Consider the following 18,819-nt stretch of genomic DNA (forward strand, 5'->3'; position numbering starts at 1 on the left):
TAAATCAGCTGATGTCTGTCCAGTGCCTTATAGAAGAAGAAATGCAAACTATGCAGATGGTTGTGGGTGAGATAGTGTCAGTGTTTAGTGGCCCTGTGTCATGGTGGGTATGACTGAGGRCTTCACGGTCACATCTGCTTTTGCCTCTCCACTTACAGGAGAGCAGTGCACACTCAGCACCACCCCAGTACAGTAGAACCAGCTGACATGCTTTTGTGAAAAGCAGGTGACATTAAATGCGCTGAGCTTTTTCTTTTTCTTTTTTTTTTTTTCCTCTGTTTGGAAAGTGGACCTGTAGAGTGCATAGAGCTTGGCTGGTTCTCCCTATAGCTCAGCTTGTGGCTGTGTTGCCCCTCTTGGCAGTTACAACCGTGAGTTGCTGTAATAATGAGTCAGTGTGTTTCTCTTGCATCAGGGCTAATGAACGTGTCTTCAGCCACTGCCTCCCTGGCCTCGGCTGGAGGCAGCATCCATAGCAGGAAGGCTGGGGACTGGGACTTGAACCTTGTAGAGCTTGAGCAGAGAGAAGACAAGCTTTCAGGGAGGCTGTCTGAATTTGGCATTAAAGCGTAGATTGAGGATGGGGACTGATGGAGGAACCTGACTGGCGGGGCGCTTCTGCAGTGAGCAGAGGGAGCAGCAGAGAGGAGGCTTGGGCTTGCAAATGGGATAGCCTTTCTGGACCTGTCCCAGATACCTGAATAGTAGCAGTGGCCAGATCGTCCCCGAAGAGGGGGAATATATGTAGATACATCAGCTTTTCTCTTTAAATGCCCCAGTTTAACATACAATCTCCTCCTGTGTTTAAAAATATCAGCAGGCAAATACTGGGATTCTGTGACCTCCCTCCCCCCCCCCCCCGCCCCAAACACGCATACATACTCCCCTAAAGTAGGAATGGCTGCCCTTAATTTAGTCATGTCCCCTGGGCTTTTAGCACTGCTGCTCTTGGTATTGGTGCTCAGAGCAAACTCTTTTGTAAAATGTCTGCGCCCTTGAATGACAGTCCGGTAAGGGATGCTTAGTGCCCTCCCAAACATCCTGCTAGCTACAACATGGGTCCTTGACCTCTTCCTGCTCTTTCCTTTTCTATGCTGCTGCCCTCACTTTTAAATGATAACAGGGAGATTCATGAAACTTTGTTTCTGCTAAGATGTAGGCTGTACGGATAGCATACAGAGCAGAGTCGGATGCTGGAGTGTTTGGGAAATACCTGGCTTGGCAGAGATTGATGCTATGATGAAGAGTTACCAATGCCTGTAGTAATTATAATCCTTCTGTTTAAGGAAGGATTCCACCTCTTAAGACTTCCTGGTTTTGGACCTATGCTGAGAAATGAAATGTCTGCATATAGGAAGGGGGAGGAAATGTGTGACTACAGAGTCCAGATTTCTTAGGGCTTCCTCTCTCACATTGCAGCATTGGCTACTTTGTACTCCTTCCTGTTTGGTTGCCTGGGAATTACTTTGTATTGACCTAGCATTGTAGGGCTGGATTTAGCTGGGAGTTGCAGTGCGGGTGGGATAAGATTGCTGTAGTCTGACACTGCCCAGTACTTGGCAGGCAGCTGGTTAAGTGGAGAGTTGGTGTGGAGCATCACCCTTGCCCATGTGCTCTTCTGCAGTGTCCAGCCTGTGTTAGGATGCCTGGCACTGGGATTTCCTGAGGGGAACGCAGGTAGGAAAATATTGTGTATGACAGGAGAAATCAGTGGGTCCAGCTTACTGGATTCACCCCTTTTAGTATTGGATAAAGTAAAATTTCASCATTGTCTTTATGCTAACCTTGAGAGCACTGGGAAATGAACTGAACTGTGCTGGCAATGACAGTCCCAAAGTGTGTTAAATAGGCTGCTTGGAGAACAGTCCTAGTGATTTATCTTTGGCCTGCTGGCCATGCATGTTTCTGCTTTCTTCTGCCTTGCCATGGCTTCCTGGAGAAATGAAAGTGTTACCTAATTTAGACTTGGGCACATCAGGTGCTGCCCTTAATTGGCAGGCTAATTTCTAATCTAGTCATTTGTGCTTGCAAGGAAGAACAGGGAAACAGGCATCCCAAAGGGACTTGGTGCCTGGCAGCCTCTGGCTCGCCYTGCCTCACACCTGTCCTCCGAGCACCTCTCTTTCTCAGAAGAGTAAGCCCTGCTGACTGATTGCTCTGTGCTTGTTCTCTGCTGTGGGAAAAGCTGCATGCAGGTACCAAACTCTGCATCTCCACTCCTGAAAGCTTAATTTCAAATCTGCATTAATCATAGGTCTGACAATCTGGGGAAGCTCAGCCTCCCACCAACAAGAGGASGGCTGAGGACTGGAGAACAGGGAAGTGCCATTCCTCCACTGGGGTCATGCTGACAGAACTGTCAGGGTGAATGTGAGCAATAGCTGCCCCGTCTATCGTGTGTGGCCCTTGCTTTCCAGTGGCACAAGCCACTGAAGAGTTTCCACTACTCTTCTAGCAAATGTGGTGGAAAATCTGTTTCGGTGGCCAAACTCAAGAGAAGCCAGGTGAGCCTTGCCCCTCATCACCAGGCAGCTGGATGGGGCAGTGGGGATGCAACTGCAAGCTAAGCAGGGACCTTGAGGGAACACAAGCAATGAGTTGCAGTGATGGCATGCCTGATAGGAGAACATCCTTTAGGGATCACCTGTGGTTACTACCTGATTTGGCAGCAGTCATGGTTTCARGAAGTGGGGAGGAAAAGCAGGGGAGTGGCCTGTACCTCTTAGAAACTGGTTGGCTGGCTGTGCAGATGGCTAGCCAGGCCTCAGTGCATTTGATGAAGGATTGGTTGAACAGCCTAGCAGGAGTGCAGACCAGAGCATTGCATCTGGCAGTGGTATAGCAAAGGGAATGGTTGCCAAGACCTGCAGTTTTTGGCTGCCTGGCACGAAGGAATTCCTTCTCTCAGCTGCTTGTGTGTGGTTTTGTTTTTTGTTTTGTGGATTTTTTTGTTTGTTTTTGATCTTCAGTACAGTTAGCTGATCCAAACAGATGGGATATGCATTAACCAGCACTTCCACCTTGTTCTTTGGTAAAAAAGTTGGCTGGGAATTGTCTAAGTAGGGAAATACAGGAACTCTCTTGTTCTGGGACCTGTTAGATCAAGTGCAGGGTGTTTCTGCTCACTGCTGTAGGAGCCTGACCTCATCGGTAACCATTACAAGAATATAAGATGTTAGATGTGCTTAGGTGATGATGTATTGGTGGAAGGTTACAGTAGGAACATGCAGTCTACAAAGAATCTATGGCATGGGGAGCCTGGCTTTTCTGGTTGAGTTGGCTTTTCTCTGAGATCGTGCCTTCAATGTGGCCCACAGGTCATAAGCCTGTATAATGGTGGAGGGAGTTTTGATTGTTCAGTTGCTGCTTCTGCTCATAGGTGGGTAAAAGGGTTCCAGCCTGATGATACCTTGGATATGGTGCACTGTCAAAGGTAGAGAAAGAGGAGCAGTTTTGGGAGGAGGTGTGCTTTTGCTGTGTCTGTGTTGGTTGAGCCCAGGACAGAGAGAGTTGCCCTGTTGAAGGGATAGTCCTTGCTGCAACTCWCTTGTGACTTTCCAGCTGAATGTGTGTTTTGGGCAGCTGATAAGCTGGAGCCAGGGGCCTGCCCTCTGTCCTAGGAGAACCTTGGCTCACTGTCAGCCTCCCTTCCCCCTATTCTTCTAAGTTCCTTAATGAAAATGTGATGTGTTGTGCTCTCAGAAATGCTTTTKCATAGCTTCTTGTGGAGCCTTTGCTAACAAGGTTTCTCCAAACATGCTCTCCTGCATGCTTCTCAAAGGAATGAATCTTTTGTCTGATCTTTCTGAACTACTTTAGAAAACTACTTCTTCCCAGTTTCGTTCTTGCCTTCAAAATAAACAAGATTTTGCAGTAAAATGAMTTGTACCTCAAGCAGGAAAGAGCTKGAGGGGGGTGGGAGGCTTGAGTGATCTGTTGTCTCAGGAGTAGAGCACCTGCAGACTCCAGTAGCTCTGTGCCAAGGGGTTCTTGCTTGCAGAGCCATCTAAAGTGGGAAGGGAAGGCATTCCCTCTTAGGTGATGCGTGATGTGCCAAAGCATCATTTGCATGTGGATGCTGTGTTTGGATGGTGGGTGCATGCCTCTATCTGCCTGTTTGTTGGTGTGTATGCTGTGTGGGAGCCAGGCATAGCTGTTGACTTTCCAGGTGGCTATGAAAACCAAGAACTATCAGGAAAATGCCTGTCTTGATTTTACTTCGACTGCTGTCTGTGGTGCCTTGGCCTGGTCACTGTTAGTTACATGCTCTTTCTGGAGGTATCCATTCAGAAGYACTGGTTAGGGTGGGTGGGTCTCACAGACTAGCCCTTTGCAAGATGGACAGTGCTCCACGCAGTTTTTATTCCTTACCACTGTCTGTTAGAAGCTAATATAGAAGATTGTTTATGAAAACAACAATTCAGGTAAATGCTCTCTTAACTCCTTAAAAATCTTCCTTGAGACAAGTGGTTGAACCRAGTTCCAAGCTAGATTGATACTTAACTTGGGGAAAGTAAGAAAATACTTCCTCTGTTTAGTTAAAACAAACAAATGGAAAGAATAGGAACCTTTTTAGTATGATCCACATTTCAGCTGCAACAAATACAAATGTTTTCTTTTTTTCTTTTGCAGATATATTTCCAGCTGATGGCCATTCTGGTATGTATTAATGAAAAATGGAGCTCTTTAAACTTCTCCCCGTCCACCACCTCTGCACTTCTTTTATGCAAAGTCAGCTCTGACTGTATTTAGAAGACTGATAGAAGGATATGCAACAGACTTTAAAATAAAAAATAATACTACTAATATTTAGTCATTCCTGTATGGCACTGACATGTTTCATGCTTTCGTGTAGTAATGATTATAGTCTGTGGAAAACTGCCTTCCTCCAAAACATTGTAGCTTGGCAAATTTGGGGGTCCAGGTTGAAAGAGGTCTCCCAGGTTTGGGGGCTTGTAGATCTTGATCATATGTAACTCAAAACACTGAAGTCTGAATATGCAAGTGTAACTCAGAACTRCAGCTGTTAGTCTATGTTAGTTATATATGGTTTGATTTGTCCATGAATCTGAAAATGTRTATTTAAATTTGCTATAAGTTTAAAAGATGAAGATTTTTTCCCCTTAGCTTGTTTAAAGTGTGTGTTGCTGCTGTGTGTCCCTATTAATGACAACTGTGATATACCTGTACTGCCACTGGTGCAAGACCAATGTCTTTCCTGGCCCCAACAGTCAATGCAGTCTTTGTAGGATGAACGCTGCAGAAAAGGCTTGGGCTCCTAGTCTTGGGAGGGAGTGAGAGAGGGGGAGGCTGTTCCAGATGGGATGCCCAAATCAGAAAGGTGATGCAGTTTTTAAAAGCATGTGTCAATAGTCTTAATTCTTGTGCTCCAAAACTGCTGGGGACTCTTCCTTCTTGTTGTTGTTGTTGAATTGCTAGAACTGAGGTAGAGGTGTGTGTTTGCCCTGGTGATACCATGAACAGACAGTAAGAAGCTGTTGTCTYGGGAGCTCTGGTACCTTTTGGATGTTCCACGGCAAAAGCGTGAGGAGTGWGGATCAGTTCCTGACTGCCTTGTGCAACCTTGGATGCATCACTGTCTACCTTCTGCCTGCGTCTTCATTTTTGCAATGGGATTCTGCTTCCCTAACTCACAGCAATGTTGTGCAGATAAATTCGATTGCTGTTTGTGAAGTACTGAATGATAAAAACTTGGAAATGTGAAAATTGGCACCATTGTCTTAAAGCTGATTTCAGAAAAATAACTCACTGCTTTATGAGAGGTCTAGTGTAATGTTTGAGACAATGTAGTTTGGCTTTATGAACTGAGCAGATGGCAGCAAAACATGCATGTGTATTTGTTTCCAGAGCTCTAGCCGGTTAACAGGGCGCTCAGAGCATTGCAGAAGTTGCTTCTCCTAGGTGCCTGAAAAGTAACCTCAGCATTTGTAAGGCTTTCATTTTTGTATCACTTTCAGAATGTGCCAGAAAGTAAAATATTGAAAGTGGCTTGTGTCTTCCCATGCGTTGAGTACAAYGGGTCTGAAATCAGGGCAGAGCAATGACTGCATAGAAAAGTTTCTGCTACTTAGAGATTTTTTTTCTTCTTCCTTCCCCTAGAAAGAGGCTTCCTGCAGCCTATTGAAGATCTGCCTTCATCAGATGTTGGGCTTTCTCTGTTCTCTATGCCTGTGTTGCTGTGTTGGAGATGTCCTTTGATTGGCACAACTCCATCCTCTGTGCTCCAGCTGTTTGCAGACCTTCACAGATGGCTCCAGGGTGGGGCACAAGTGTGTTTCTGCAGCAGACGATAGTGTGTGCTTTTCAGTAAATGCAAGTTACCTGTCAGTAGTACTGCAGAAAATGTTACCCACAGAGCTGGGGTGTTTCACAATTCTGTCTTTTTTTTTTTTTTTTTTAAGCAGATAAGGGGAAAGTTTAAAAACAGAATTCCTCTTACTATTAGCCATCTTTGACAGTGTGCAGTCCTGACTCATGGTTTCACCAGAAGAGCCTTAAAGGTGGTGCCATGCTTTCTCTTCCTGTGTGCTAAGCTTATCTGAAAGCCCTGATATCTCAAAGCACACAAGTGTAAATATGGCAGGCAAAGACAGGGTAGAACCACTGGCTGGGGGGTGACAGGCTTGCCTGGAGCATGCATCAGAGTGATTGTGTGCTTCTGAGTATCATTTTCTTTGCACCTTTGTCTCACTTTCTTTGCTGAGGTGTGCCTAGGGATTTAATTTGCTAAAAGTTTATTGCTACGAGTCACCAGTACTCTTATAAACTRTGTCAGTGACCATTTTGTAAGGTTAATCTTGCTGGAGCGGGCAGGTCTGCATAGCCAGGTTCCTGTCATGAGAAGTCTGTTCTTCTTTTGCCCAAAGAAGAGTTTAACACACTGACTGAGAGAGGATGCTGGGTTGTGGTAACAGACTTGGGACTTGCACAGGTGAGGAGCCTGAGCCAAAACGTCAGCCATTTTGTAGGCAGAGCAGTCATAGCAGGCCCCAAAGCATGTACCTGCTTGTTAGTATGTGGATGCTGGAGGCGTTCTGCCCTCACCCTGGTGTCACAAGCAAGCACAGTGGAGGTGGAGGGGTAGCGATGTTTGCATCCTGTTTATGTAACAGCATTTGGAAATAAAGATGCTCTCTRAGAGAGGATACTAGCTTTCCTTTTGTCTTGTACAGCAGCCTCTTGGTCTCTCCCACATTCATATATTAGGATTCAGGATTAGGATTCATGGGGAGCCATTTCAGACCTAGTGACCTGGAGGTCAGGTGAAAAGCTGAGAGATCTCAACACCCTTTAAAGATGCAATGCTGGACTGTGTGATGTGCAGGAAGAGCAGGAGTGACTCTTTCTCCCCCTTGTACTACCCACTAATGCTGTCGCATGAAGGATGCGAGAGTCCCATCTCTAGGTAGAGTTCTATGGATGTGTTGGCAATAAACACCTAATTTCTCTGCAAGCCTGCTGATGCTGTCTACCTCACAGGACTTGTTGCCACAGGAGAATGAGAAGTTTACAGCCCTCTATCTAAGGGAGCTTTTTTTTTCCTTGTTTGTTTGTTTTTTAACCTACTAGTTTCATAAGGTGCACCTGGTTCTAGTTTTGCAGGAAGCGCCTTCCTGATACTGCATACTGCAGCCAATTGTTTTCTCCTCAACAGTAGAGGATTGCAACCTCTCTGATCATTCCTCCTAAGGTGCTGTCATTCATCAGTTTAGTTGCTTTTCTCTGTATATCTGTAACACTACTGTGTCCTTGAAGAGTTAGACCGGAGCTGACTGCAGATCTGTTATGGGTGCACTGGTGTGTAATACAATACAATACAGCAAGTGATGCTCTCTTGTTGGTTCTCACTTCTTCTGATCTCCTTTTATTGTTTGTTTTTGTTTTGTTTTGTATCTACTGCACCTTGAGCTAATTATTTCAGAGAACTGTCACCAATGGCTCTGGTGTATCTTTCTCAAATTATAAGTGCCAGTTTGTGTTCAGACTGGAATCCTTTTAGAAAGGGATATGGGTGATGCTCTTGCTGCAAGGAAGTAATTTTTAATGCTTTATGAAGAAAATAAGGGGGAAGGGAGAGCACTATATTACACTGTCTTCTGTARCTGGCTGTTCTCGAGTCCTTTGGGAAGGCTCACTCTGATAAAAGTCATCTTACTCTTCCGTTGTATGTCTTGCGAAAGAGGAGCATAGCCACCAGTGGCACTGGAATTATGTGAGYTGGGAATATGCTCTATGTAGAGAGATCCATGGGATTTTGTACCCTGGTAGGAAGTTAGTAGTATTTGTTGTATCAAAGTGCTTTAGAAAAATCTTGGAATCTCACTGCCATTGGCTGAGGATAGGGGTTTATGTAAGGATATTTTATCTTCTGCTTGGAGAGCACACCCTGAAATCTGCTTCTGTGAGGTATGGTAATTCTTAAGTAGCAAAAGAGAACCTTTTTTTGCCTTCTAATAGACTGCAAGAATATTTGGTTGTCTTGTTGTTATTACAGTGTTAATGCTTTGAATTCACCAGCAAGAATAAGCCTTGATACCTGTTGTCCGTTTAATCTATGTGGTTACTGGACTGTAGGATTTCTTTAGCTCGTTTCTGGAGAAACACTCCTTAGTGGGTGACCTAGGTCTGGCCTTGTTAGACTTACGGGAGTGTTTGCTGGAGCAGATCCTAGCACCAAATCTCCTTTGTGTTTTCCCCAGCCTTGAGAGATGGAATTGAATTTCTGGCTTGTGATGGTTTTGTCTTCCTTGATTTCACAAGCTGAGCTGCTGTTCAATCCCCTTTTGTTAAATGGGATCAGGGAAATATTTGCAGCTGAACTGGTGCAGGCTTGAGCGTGAGGTCTGGTGGTTGCTTTGCAAGTGGCCACTGCACAAGGGAATCAGCTGGTTTTGCAGAAATTACTCTGAAGTAGTAGACAAAGTGAGGTAGAGAAAGCATAGCGGGGAGGATTTGAGAGATTTGAAATACCCCACAATCTCCTTTTTAGAAAGCTAGTCTCTCTCTCTCTCTCTCTCTTTCTCTCTTTTTTTTTAATGATATATTTTTCCAGGGACATGTTTTGTGTAGAGTTTGCACCTTGTTTCTTGTAGGACCCGCTCAGCTCTTCTGCTGGTKCCTGTTGCAGGCACCTGACCTGTACAGTCCTGTTCTAGAAAGTGTGAAAGTGCAGAATTGAAAGTTCTCGTAGCAGGCACTTGGCTGTGTGGCTGGCGCTCTCAATTTCTGTCTGTTCATTGTTAAATATTTACAGTGAGACGCACCAGATGCTTCTGAGGAAGAGTTTTGTCAGCTTCCAAGTCCCCCGCTGCAGCTGCAGAAGAGGCTGACGGCCATTAAAGGGATTGCGTCTGTGCAGAGAGCCGTTGGCTCCGCAGCGGCACAATGACCTCTTCTCACTCGTGCTGTGGGCACCGCTGGCTGTGCTGTCTCATCGTGCTGTCTCATCAGCCGTAGTGAGACACAGGCAAAGAATGCCCCCTCTACTGATGACAAGAGATTAATGATGTCTGGTCCTGAGGCTTTTTCTTTGATACTCTTCCACTATGGTGGGAGCAGGGAGYAAATGATTCTTTTGCAGAACTGGACTTTTATCACTGCACACCTTTCTTCTTGGTCTTCTCTCCCCAGTGACAATACATGCATAACCTTTGCACAGTTGCGTTTGCTCCCTYTCCACTGTCTTGTTCACCCAGCTATGTTGCAGAGAGGCGAATGGGTTGATCGAGGTGAAGCAAACTCCTGTCACAGAGCACTGAGCAACGCTATCCTCCTGCATTGCATGTCTCTGACTTGGCTGGTTTCAGCAGCAGAGTCTGGCCCCTCTTTGCTGCCAGTGCTGGGTGTGCAGAGATGCAACCAGAGCATTTCTGCTGAATGCCATGCTCTGCTGATCCCAGTGATCAGGCTCCCAGCTTGCCTCCCACTTTCAAGAATAAGGTCCAGGGCCTTGGGCTAGGCACTGTTTTGTTGCTCTTGGTGCTTATCAGCTTTTGCTGCTGCTGCGCAACATCAGAGATTGGGAGGGAAGATCTCCCCACCTTGGACTATATTCTGGTTTGGCCCCTGTCAGATCACCTGCATGCAGACGCATACACACGCGTGCAAGTGCACTCAGGCTTGCCAGTTGTGTGCCAAGTCTCTGGATCTTAGTGTTGTAACTGGGCTCTGAGTGATGGATTTCACGTGTGGCATGGAGGTAAGCTCTCCAGAGATGCTGCCCTAGCTGGGAGGGGGTGGTCTCGCTAGGTCATCATTTTTCAAACTAAATATAGTTGCCTGTGCTTTCATAAGGCTGGGATTTTTGTGTCACGTGACTGTCTTATCCCTCCTGGCCAGCAGTCAGTCAGAGTAGGGGATCGTGTGTCTGAATGGGTAATAATTAACTGTTAACTAGCTTTTCATTAGAGCCTGGCAGAATAGCCAGAGCAGTGCTGCAGAGGTAAGCAGGAGTGGAGGAATCTGCTCTCTGGGTCTGTCCTGGAGGCCAGTCCTGTTAGGACAACCCCCTTTTAATTTGCAAATGAGTAGCCCCCAAAGGTGAGTGGGTTGGGGTTTTTTTTGTGTTTTACGTRTCCTTCCATGTGTTGTGTGTATGTCCTTGTTGCCCTGTAGTTCCTGCTAATGTCCTTCCCTCCCTCTCCTCTGCCACTAAATTTTAGGTCATGAACTATCATGAACTATGGTCTCCAAGTCGTCAGCTTGGAGGAGAGCCTGACCCTCAGACTCCTCCATGGCTTGACTTGTCTGCATGGCCTAATTCTGGGATCCTGCGGTCTTGTCTCAGTGCTGAGAGCAGAATATGCGAGGGGAGTGAGCTGGTGTTTTCTGAGCTCCAGACGGGAGTGTTTTCCTGTGGTGTCCTCCTTTTCCCCCAGTACCGAGGTGTCCTTGCTATGCCTTGTCCTGAACGGCAGCTGAATCAACTTTTCCCTTTTCTCAGGGCCTGGTGCATGAACCCTGGTCTGGCTCATGACAGACGTCCACAGGTTGTGGGACTAACATGGCATTCGCCTGGGAGTGTGGCTTTTCAGGAGCTGCAAGTGCTGTYGGCTTTTCCAGCCTTCTCCATTAACCATTTAATCTGCCAGAGAATATGCCAGTGTCCTCGGAGGCATCAGAGTGCGCTTGCATTTCTCTCCTGTGATGACAGAGGARTTGCTGCCTAAATGGTCTGCTGACCAGGGAGTTGTCTGCACCAGAAGAGTTGGGTCAGACGCTGGTGCGGGAGGTGTCTCTCCCTCAGGGGCTGAAGCAGTGCGGCAGGATAGGTTCCTTTCTCCATTCCTAGAGAGAAGAAGGTGGCTTGCTAACCACAGGGGCCTGAGACACAGCACAGCTCCCTGGTTTTGGCACAGCTTTTTTGGAATCTCCGATCAGCTGAATGACCTTGACTGCGTCCCCAGTGGGATGCCTCTTGGAGTCTGGGATCCTCTAGCTTTCCTAGGAAAGACCCTTTAGTTTGAGAGAGAATAAGTGAGAGAAGTGAGTTTTCCTTACGGGGTGTGTGTATGGGGTAGTTCCTGTATTGTCTCATTCCGTATCACACTGGTGTCCAGAGGATTGGTGCCAGGCATGAGCATGCATCTTCTGTGATGCAAGTGCCCTAGAAATCCTGGTTGGAGAAGAACATCAGTTGGGAAGGTGGTGGAAAGATATCACTTGCCCATAATATGGTTAATTTGCTGCCTTTTAAGTAGTAATCTGTGCCATAAGGAATCTGCAGTATCTTAGCTGATGCTGTTAATGTTAGAAATGCTCATTAGCGTTTCTTAAGCCAGTACTTCCAGATCATAGTTCGTCCACAAGTTAAAGGATTTTTGTCTTAAATTGTAAGGCTGCCAGGGGAGGTTTATGCATCTTTAGGAAATCTGGACTATTCCTCTTTTCATCTGCCCCAGAAACAAACTGGAATTGGATCCTGCAGGTGACCAGGGTGTACAGCTGGGAGGGTGTTTGGCTGTCAAGGCCAGAATGTAAGGCCAGGTTTTTTATTACAAAGCATGTGTGCATCCTGGCTGTACTGTTCTCTATAACAGGACTGCGGTTGCTTGCATTTAAAAAGTAATACTTTTTGTAGGCTCCCTGTGACAAGGGCTTCTTTACATCAGGGGCCCCTGCTTGTTCTGAAGGTATMTGCAGATCTTTACTGCCTTTAGGATGCTGTTGGCAGAGAGAAGCTCTGCAAATGCACTGAGCTGCTTTTTCTTTCCCTTCTTGCAAATTGTGGAATCCTTCTAGGACCCTGCATGGAAGTGCAGTGTACTGAGGGATTTTGAGGGTTTGCAGAGCTGGGAATAAAACTTRGGTGCCCACACTGCCAGCCTGTGACCCTGATCCATCATACTGCTTTGAACCTTACTATACCCTCAGTTCTCTCCTCTCCTCTCATTTTCCTGGGGCACATGGACTCCTGAGCTCTCKGAGCTTGCTTTAGGACACCTAGGTAGGAGTGTTCTCATGCTCTCTGCGGAGCTGTCAAATGCCCTTTTTGAAGTTATTTTTAGCTAGTGATCTTTGCAGCAGTTGCGGAGCTTACATTGCAGAGAAGTGTAGGCAGCTCCTTGCTTCCTTTGCTGTTACAGTAGGGCTTGTAAGGTGGAGCTGTCTGCTGAAGAGTTTCAGAAAATTGCTTGGAAAGCTTTGAGCCATGGTGCCTGCAGCTTGTCTTGCTCCTGCTGAACAGGCTTCCCTGTGCTTTGTAAGCCCAGATCCTGCTCAGCTCTGCAGCTTAAGGATCAGGCCCCTTACTTGGTCCTGACCTTGCCCATTCTTCAGCTCCTCTTGCACAGTTAAAAAGTTGCTAAAATTACAGAGGTGCTGAAAATATCCATATTTCCTCTGTATACAGRTCCACATGCTGTGGTATCTGCTGGGAGTCATAAGATCACATACTGCAAGYGGTGGCACAGGCTGCTAACTGCAAGTGTTGTGTGCAGTTCCAGGAGTGGGTGGGAGTGCCTGCAGGGGAGATGCACTTGGGGCACGACAGATTTCCTTGTAGTAGCRTTCTTCTTAAAACTGTTGGAGAACCCCATTCTGATGCTCCCTCAATTCCCGCACCTTCTATATGACCRCCACTCTTCTACCCACAGCAGCGATTTGGTGGGAGGTAAAGCAGGAAAACATTGGACTGACATCTAGACGAGATGCAGTGTGTGTGCCCAGCTTGCCCTGAACCTTGCAGGTTTTATGTACCATATGACACCTTCAGCAAAATGTGAGCATGAAAAGCCAATTAATGATGATTTTTTTTATATCTTTATAAAACTTTTCCACTTGAGCACATAGTTGTGAAGAGCTCTGGAGGCAAGCGTTTCTCGCCTCAGTGAGGCATGAGCTCTGACATGCGGCCAACASCAGTGCTGGGAGCAGGTCATTGGGAGGCAAGAGGAGATGGAAGCTGGTACTTGGTCTCTGACTGATAAACCCTGCAGGACTGATCCTACCAGTGTCTCTGGAGAAGCCATGGTATTGATGTGGCTCACAGAGCTCATCAACTGTGTCCTCCCACACCTGGGATGGGCTAGGCTCTGGTGCATCTGCATAGGCTGAGATGGATGCCATGGGAGAGCCTTCAAAACAGTGTCTTGTCCCTGCTGCTGAGGAAGTCAGGCCACCATAGGAGAGAGTTTGAGATGTGGAAGAAGGATAGGGACTCAGAGAGGAAGGACAGGGACTCAGTTTCATGCACTGGGTTTCCCAAATTGGCAAGCTGAGAACATGTGTKAGTTAACCCATGTTTAGCTATTCTAGTTTGGCTCCCTAGGTCCCCTTTGGGGCCAGCAGTGGGATGTGCTTGTAATCATGGCTGCAGCAGGTGGTCAGTGGGCTTGGCTCTGGCTCCCTGGTTCTTATGGGAATTCCTGTGCTGGATCACTGCTTTTCCACCTAGCGTGTCCTGCGTGTGATACCCCAGGAGGGACTCTCAAAGTCATCTACTTCCAGGGAAAACAGCTAATCCCTGGGCTTATTTTTCTTTGCCTGGAGAATGAGCATGTGCATAAATACTGCAGGAGATGGTAGGAGTCGTCTTAGATGTAAGTTGTCTAGTGGTTTCTGTCTTTTCAGAAGTTGTTACACCTCCATGTTCCTTGTATTTTTCAGGAGGTCAGTGCAAGTACCTTTTCCTTGCCATGTTAGTTTTTGTTGGGACACAGTTCCTCTCTCACTTGCAAGTTGTGCATACCCTCAGCCCCTTTAGACCTTGGCTCAACCTTGCCAAAGCTGTACTGGTTCTCCATCAACCTGGAAACTTTGGAAGAAGCTTTTCCAAGGCAGGTATCTTGTAATACCAGGATGCRGTACTTGACTAGCACTCTCAAGGAATGTTCCGCAAATAGATAGGGTAGTTTAGAAACTCCTGTCCCTGTAGAAGTGTGGTTATGTAGATCCTGTTAGACCACTAGGCATGTGGACTGGCTCTGCCGCTCTGCGCCCTTGGGCTTCTTTTGAGAGCTCTGGAGAATCTGGGGATTTCAGTTCTTCCCTTCCACTCCCCAGCAGGATCTGCAGCGCAGAGCAGGTGCCCCTGTCTCAGCCTCTCYAGTGCAAAGTCCAGGCTCTTGGCTTCAAAACCACCTTCATCAGCAGTTTTGCCCACATGCCATGCTGCAAACTTAGCAGCTTAGGSGCAGGCATGTTCCTTTCTGTTAACTTGGTTCCTAGGGGAAGGAAGGGTGTGCAGTGTCAGGGATGGAGCACATGCTGAGGTCTGGGATTGCGAGAGCCCTGGAAGACTGCATTCCTGTTGGGCTTTGTATTGTAGGCGCTGGCTGCCTTTGAGAGGCTGTTTCAATTGGTGCTTGTAGTGTAAACCTTTGTCTATATTGCGCCTATCGCACCTGAGTAGTATGCCAGCAGCAGGCACTACAGTTTACTTACTGGAGACACAAATACTCCTGCTGCAATACCAGGTCTCTCCCCAGCCTTGCAGATTTATTCCACCTCTTCATCTACCATCTTTAAAAATCCATTACAAGTTTCAGCAGAAATGAGAGAAGCAGGTTGACCAATGTTGTTTCTGATTCGCCCAGGTTAGGTAGTAAATATGTCTCCTAGGCTGAATGCAATGCTCTCTGGATCTGCAGCTCCTGTCCCTCTCAGAGTGCGTTGTCAGTGCATGTTTAGTTGCAGAGCTGTTGCCCTAGCTGTCTGCTCCTTGTGCAATGACTATTCTGCTTCCAGTTACAAGGGGTTTGCTTACCTAGGTGCATCTGTGAACTTCCTGCTCTGAAGCCTGTGAGGAAAGCTGCTTTATTGCAGCCTGTTACCATCTGGAAGGAAAATGCAGGGTGTTTTAATAGCTTTGTCCTTTCTGGTGCTCGCCAGGTGTTTCAGGGAGCAAGTGCCAAAAGCCACAGAACACTTTAGCTGTGACTTGGTGATAGGAGGGGGTTGACAGYAGTACAGCATCAGGACTCCAGTGCTCTCACCGATGCACCAACCCCCTCAGCTGTTAAGAAATAACCTTRTCTTGGCTTGGAAAGTCCACAAGGAAATGATCTGATTCCCAGCATGGTTCCATAGGTGGTTGCTGGTACAGCTGAAGAGGCAGAGGAGGGAATTTGTTCTTGTGGAATTGCTGCTGAGGCTGTAGGCTGAGCTGAGGATAGGCAGAGATGAGGCAGAAGACTGCAGATAGCATTCTGGATCAAAACTTGAGACCTGCTTTCTATTTCTGGCTCCGCTAGCRTCTGCTCTGTGACCTCGGGCAAAGCGCTTCTTCCTCCTCTTGGTTCTCTCCACTTCCCAGTCTTAGACAGCTAAAATGTGGGATCCCTCTGTACCTGCTTTGTATGTTCCCTTGCACGAGAGAGCCCCTGGTCTTTGTTTAGGTTTCCAGGCAGTGCTAGTGCAACTTAGTACAAATGGAGATTTTTTTTGAAACGTCAGGGCACAAGYCTCCTTTATCAGCCTCCTGCTAATATTTGCATCAAAAAGCAGAAGTCAGCAGCCGCAGCAAGCCCTGGGAAGTAGAGGGAGAGCAGTTGTCTTGTTTCCGAGATTTCTCTGGCTGCTTTTGTCAAATACTCAGCAGAGCTGTTGATTGTACCTGGTTCCCCCTCTGCCCAGTTGTGTGTCGCTTGCTCAGTAAGGAGCCTGGTGTGTTGAGGTATCTATCTGAGATGACCCCCTCTGGGAATACGGTGCGCCTCATCCCAGCCTGGCGTCAAAGGCTGCTTATCTTATCGATGCCTGCAGAGTGCTGGCTGGATACGGCCCTGCGGGGGCTGGCTTGGGTGGGGTCCAGCTTCTCCGCATCCTTGCTGCACTGGCTTTCTCTTCCTTCCTGACAGTGCGGCTGCGCTTGATGGGGATAGACCGTGGCCCCAGGGAGTTGCAGGGGTTTCTTCGATCTTTTATGTAATTCCAAGCACTGAAAAGGAGGTGTCTTTTGCCTGGCTTTTTTAGCTGGTTTTCCTTAGTTTTCTCCATGCTTTTTTTTTCTTCTCTTCAATTTGAAAACACGCAGGGTGTTGTGACTTCTGAGATATGTCAGCAGTTTTTAAGTGCTCAGCTATCAACCAGGGAAATATGTAGTATCCCCCACTACCACTGCTTGTCCTGAACTCCTATGCCCGGGTGTGTAACTCCCCATTTATCAAGAATACGGTGAGAAAGGGTTTTCTTTCAGTGCAGGTTGGCAGGAGGTCTTTTTAGTTGTGTGCTGAGAGGTGTGTTGCTTTTCTGTGTGCAGGCCTTGTAAGAAAGTTTTGTTCTGAAGGCTGGGTACCTGAGTGAGCCTACTTTTTTCTTTTTCTTTTTTTTTTCTTGTGTGCTAGAGCCCTTTGCGTGTAAGGGGGCATAAAGAGCCATTTTTAGTTTGATATAAAGGAGCTTGAGCATGGAATAGTTCTTTGGTTGGAGCTGAGACCATTGGTTAGGGCTCGCTTGCTCTGGAAGGCACGGAGGAAAGCTGCTGCTCACGGTGGCTCTGTAGATGCTCTGGATGTCAGTGTGTGTTTGTGTGGCTGCAAGGATGATCACATCCCCTCAGTCTCCTGCCCGAGTTTGAGCAGTCTTGACCGTGACTTTTGGATCCGGACTGTATCTGTGCTGGCAAGAGCAGCCTCCAGCCGTCTTTGCGTTGCTAGCCTGGCTATGCTCCCTGAATCAAACTCCTCCGTCAGGCCTGCTGCAGTGCTTTGCTTAGCATGTTTTGTCTTCCACAGTGCTCTGCAAATGCTAATTAGTCCTCTCAGCACCTCAGCTAGATAAGGGATCCCAGTTCCTATCTTGCAGATAAGAAAACTAGCAGAACTTGTTTTAAATAATCTCCCTCCCCCACAAAGATGATGGAGTCCTGGCAACTACCTTTTACTTGTGCCTCTGCATTGGCGTCCTCTTTTGTTAGAGGGTGTAGGGGGCCTCTTTTTGATTTGTCTCCGAAGATGCACAAAAACATATTATTAACTGACAATTTGGCTGTGAGGCTCCAGAACTGAAGGTGCCRGAGAGGAGAGGGCAGGATGCTGTTTCCGTGAACCCTGGGCAGGTATCCAGGTGGGGGTGTTTGCAGTGGGAAAGGGAGCCCTGCTCTCCTCCAGCTGGAGAATCTGTGCTGCATTGCTTACTCGTGCTGCAGAGTGAGTTCAGTTATTTTTTTCAGCTGTGCCAAGTATGCCGGTCGTTGCTGTCAAAGCAGGCAGGTGCCCCTGTACCTGTGGAAAAGAGGCTGGCTGTGGGTTTGTGCTGTAGCAGTTGGTGCCTTTTGAAGCTATATTTAGTTGGTGACATCTGTGGGCGATGACTGGAGGATTTTAGGGGCTGTTTTCAAAGCGTTTGTCATCCCTACACCAGTAGGGAAGTTTAAAAGCCTTGTGGCAAGCTTTCTGCCATGGAGCCAGAATTCTCAATGAGGTGCACGTGGAATAACTCGGATTGTCACTGTTTGATGGGGGGCGCAGTGCAAGCAGGCTAGAGAGCTATTGGGGAAAATGGGGAGGACTTGGGGACCCAGCTAAGAGCTTAGGCTGTCCCTGGGATGAAATCCCCACCTGGAAGCCTTATGAAAGGGATCTGGAGAGAGGGAAGGCACATGGCTCCATTCTGCCAAGTCTGACTCTGCCTTACTGACATTTCAAAGTTTCCAGCTCTGAGCAAGGCTGGGCCAGCAGGATGAATCATAAGTTTCAAGGCTAGGAAAGGGACCGGTTTTGATCATCTAGGCAAAGTCARACTGTCTCATGCAGGAGATCAAAGCCAGCTTTGAATAGAGCTAGGTAGGCTATTCAGGGTAGTTCCCTGGGTGTCCCCAGACAGCCTCTGCAGTTGCTTGGGGCCCTTCCTGACCCCTCCACTCATGTCTAAAGTGGTTTCGTTTTAAACAAAGCTGATACAGTCTGTGCTGCAGGGGCTCCTGGTGTTACACAGCAATACTTGCTTCTGCCAGGCCTCTAGCAAGCTGACTCCAGGCAGGACTCTGGCACAACTGGTTCCATGTGCATGGCACTTAGCATGGACCCTCTCTCAGGCCTGTGGCTGGTCCTCCTGGTGCAGAATTGCTGTTAGTGATGGCTGCTTTGTACTTGGCTTTGCTGTTAGAGAGGTGACCCTAATGTAGGGTCCTTGCTGTTCAGTGCTACTACAGCAGGATTATCTTAGACTTGCTCAGTTCCGAGTTGTGTGTGCCCAGGACATGTATGAACACATGGTTTCCCATCACACTCAATTAGTTTCAAAATAATTTTGGTACATGCTACTTAAAAACATACCAACAAACCCCATCTGCATATGGGGAAGCCTRTTCCAAACGTTTTGGAGCCTTTGAAATTGAAAGGAAACAGCATTGAGACG

General features: G+C 47.2%; 1 protein-coding gene across 4 annotated transcripts in view; it reads left to right on the top strand.

Annotated features, from left to right (window-relative positions):
• Window positions 1-18,819, top strand: part of LARP1 (La ribonucleoprotein 1, translational regulator) — a 106,895-nt gene that overhangs the window by 66,046 nt on the left and 22,030 nt on the right. For 3 of the 4 annotated variants that reach the window (XM_085317929.1, XM_085317931.1, XM_085317930.1), the window contains exon 1: window positions 4,559-4,659. The exons of the other annotated variant lie outside the window; for it this stretch is intronic. In XM_085317929.1, the coding sequence (XP_085174055.1) occupies window positions 4,578-4,659 (82 nt within the window). In that variant the 5' untranslated portion in view covers window positions 4,559-4,577. Of the gene's footprint in view, window positions 1-4,558; window positions 4,660-18,819 lie in introns of those variants that run through there. 4 annotated transcript variants of the gene reach the window in all.

Source organism: Rhea americana, unplaced genomic scaffold, assembly GCF_003343005.1.
Source record: "Rhea americana isolate MKP2758 unplaced genomic scaffold, rheAme1 scaffold_51, whole genome shotgun sequence".
Taxonomy (NCBI): domain Eukaryota; kingdom Metazoa; phylum Chordata; class Aves; order Rheiformes; family Rheidae; genus Rhea; species Rhea americana.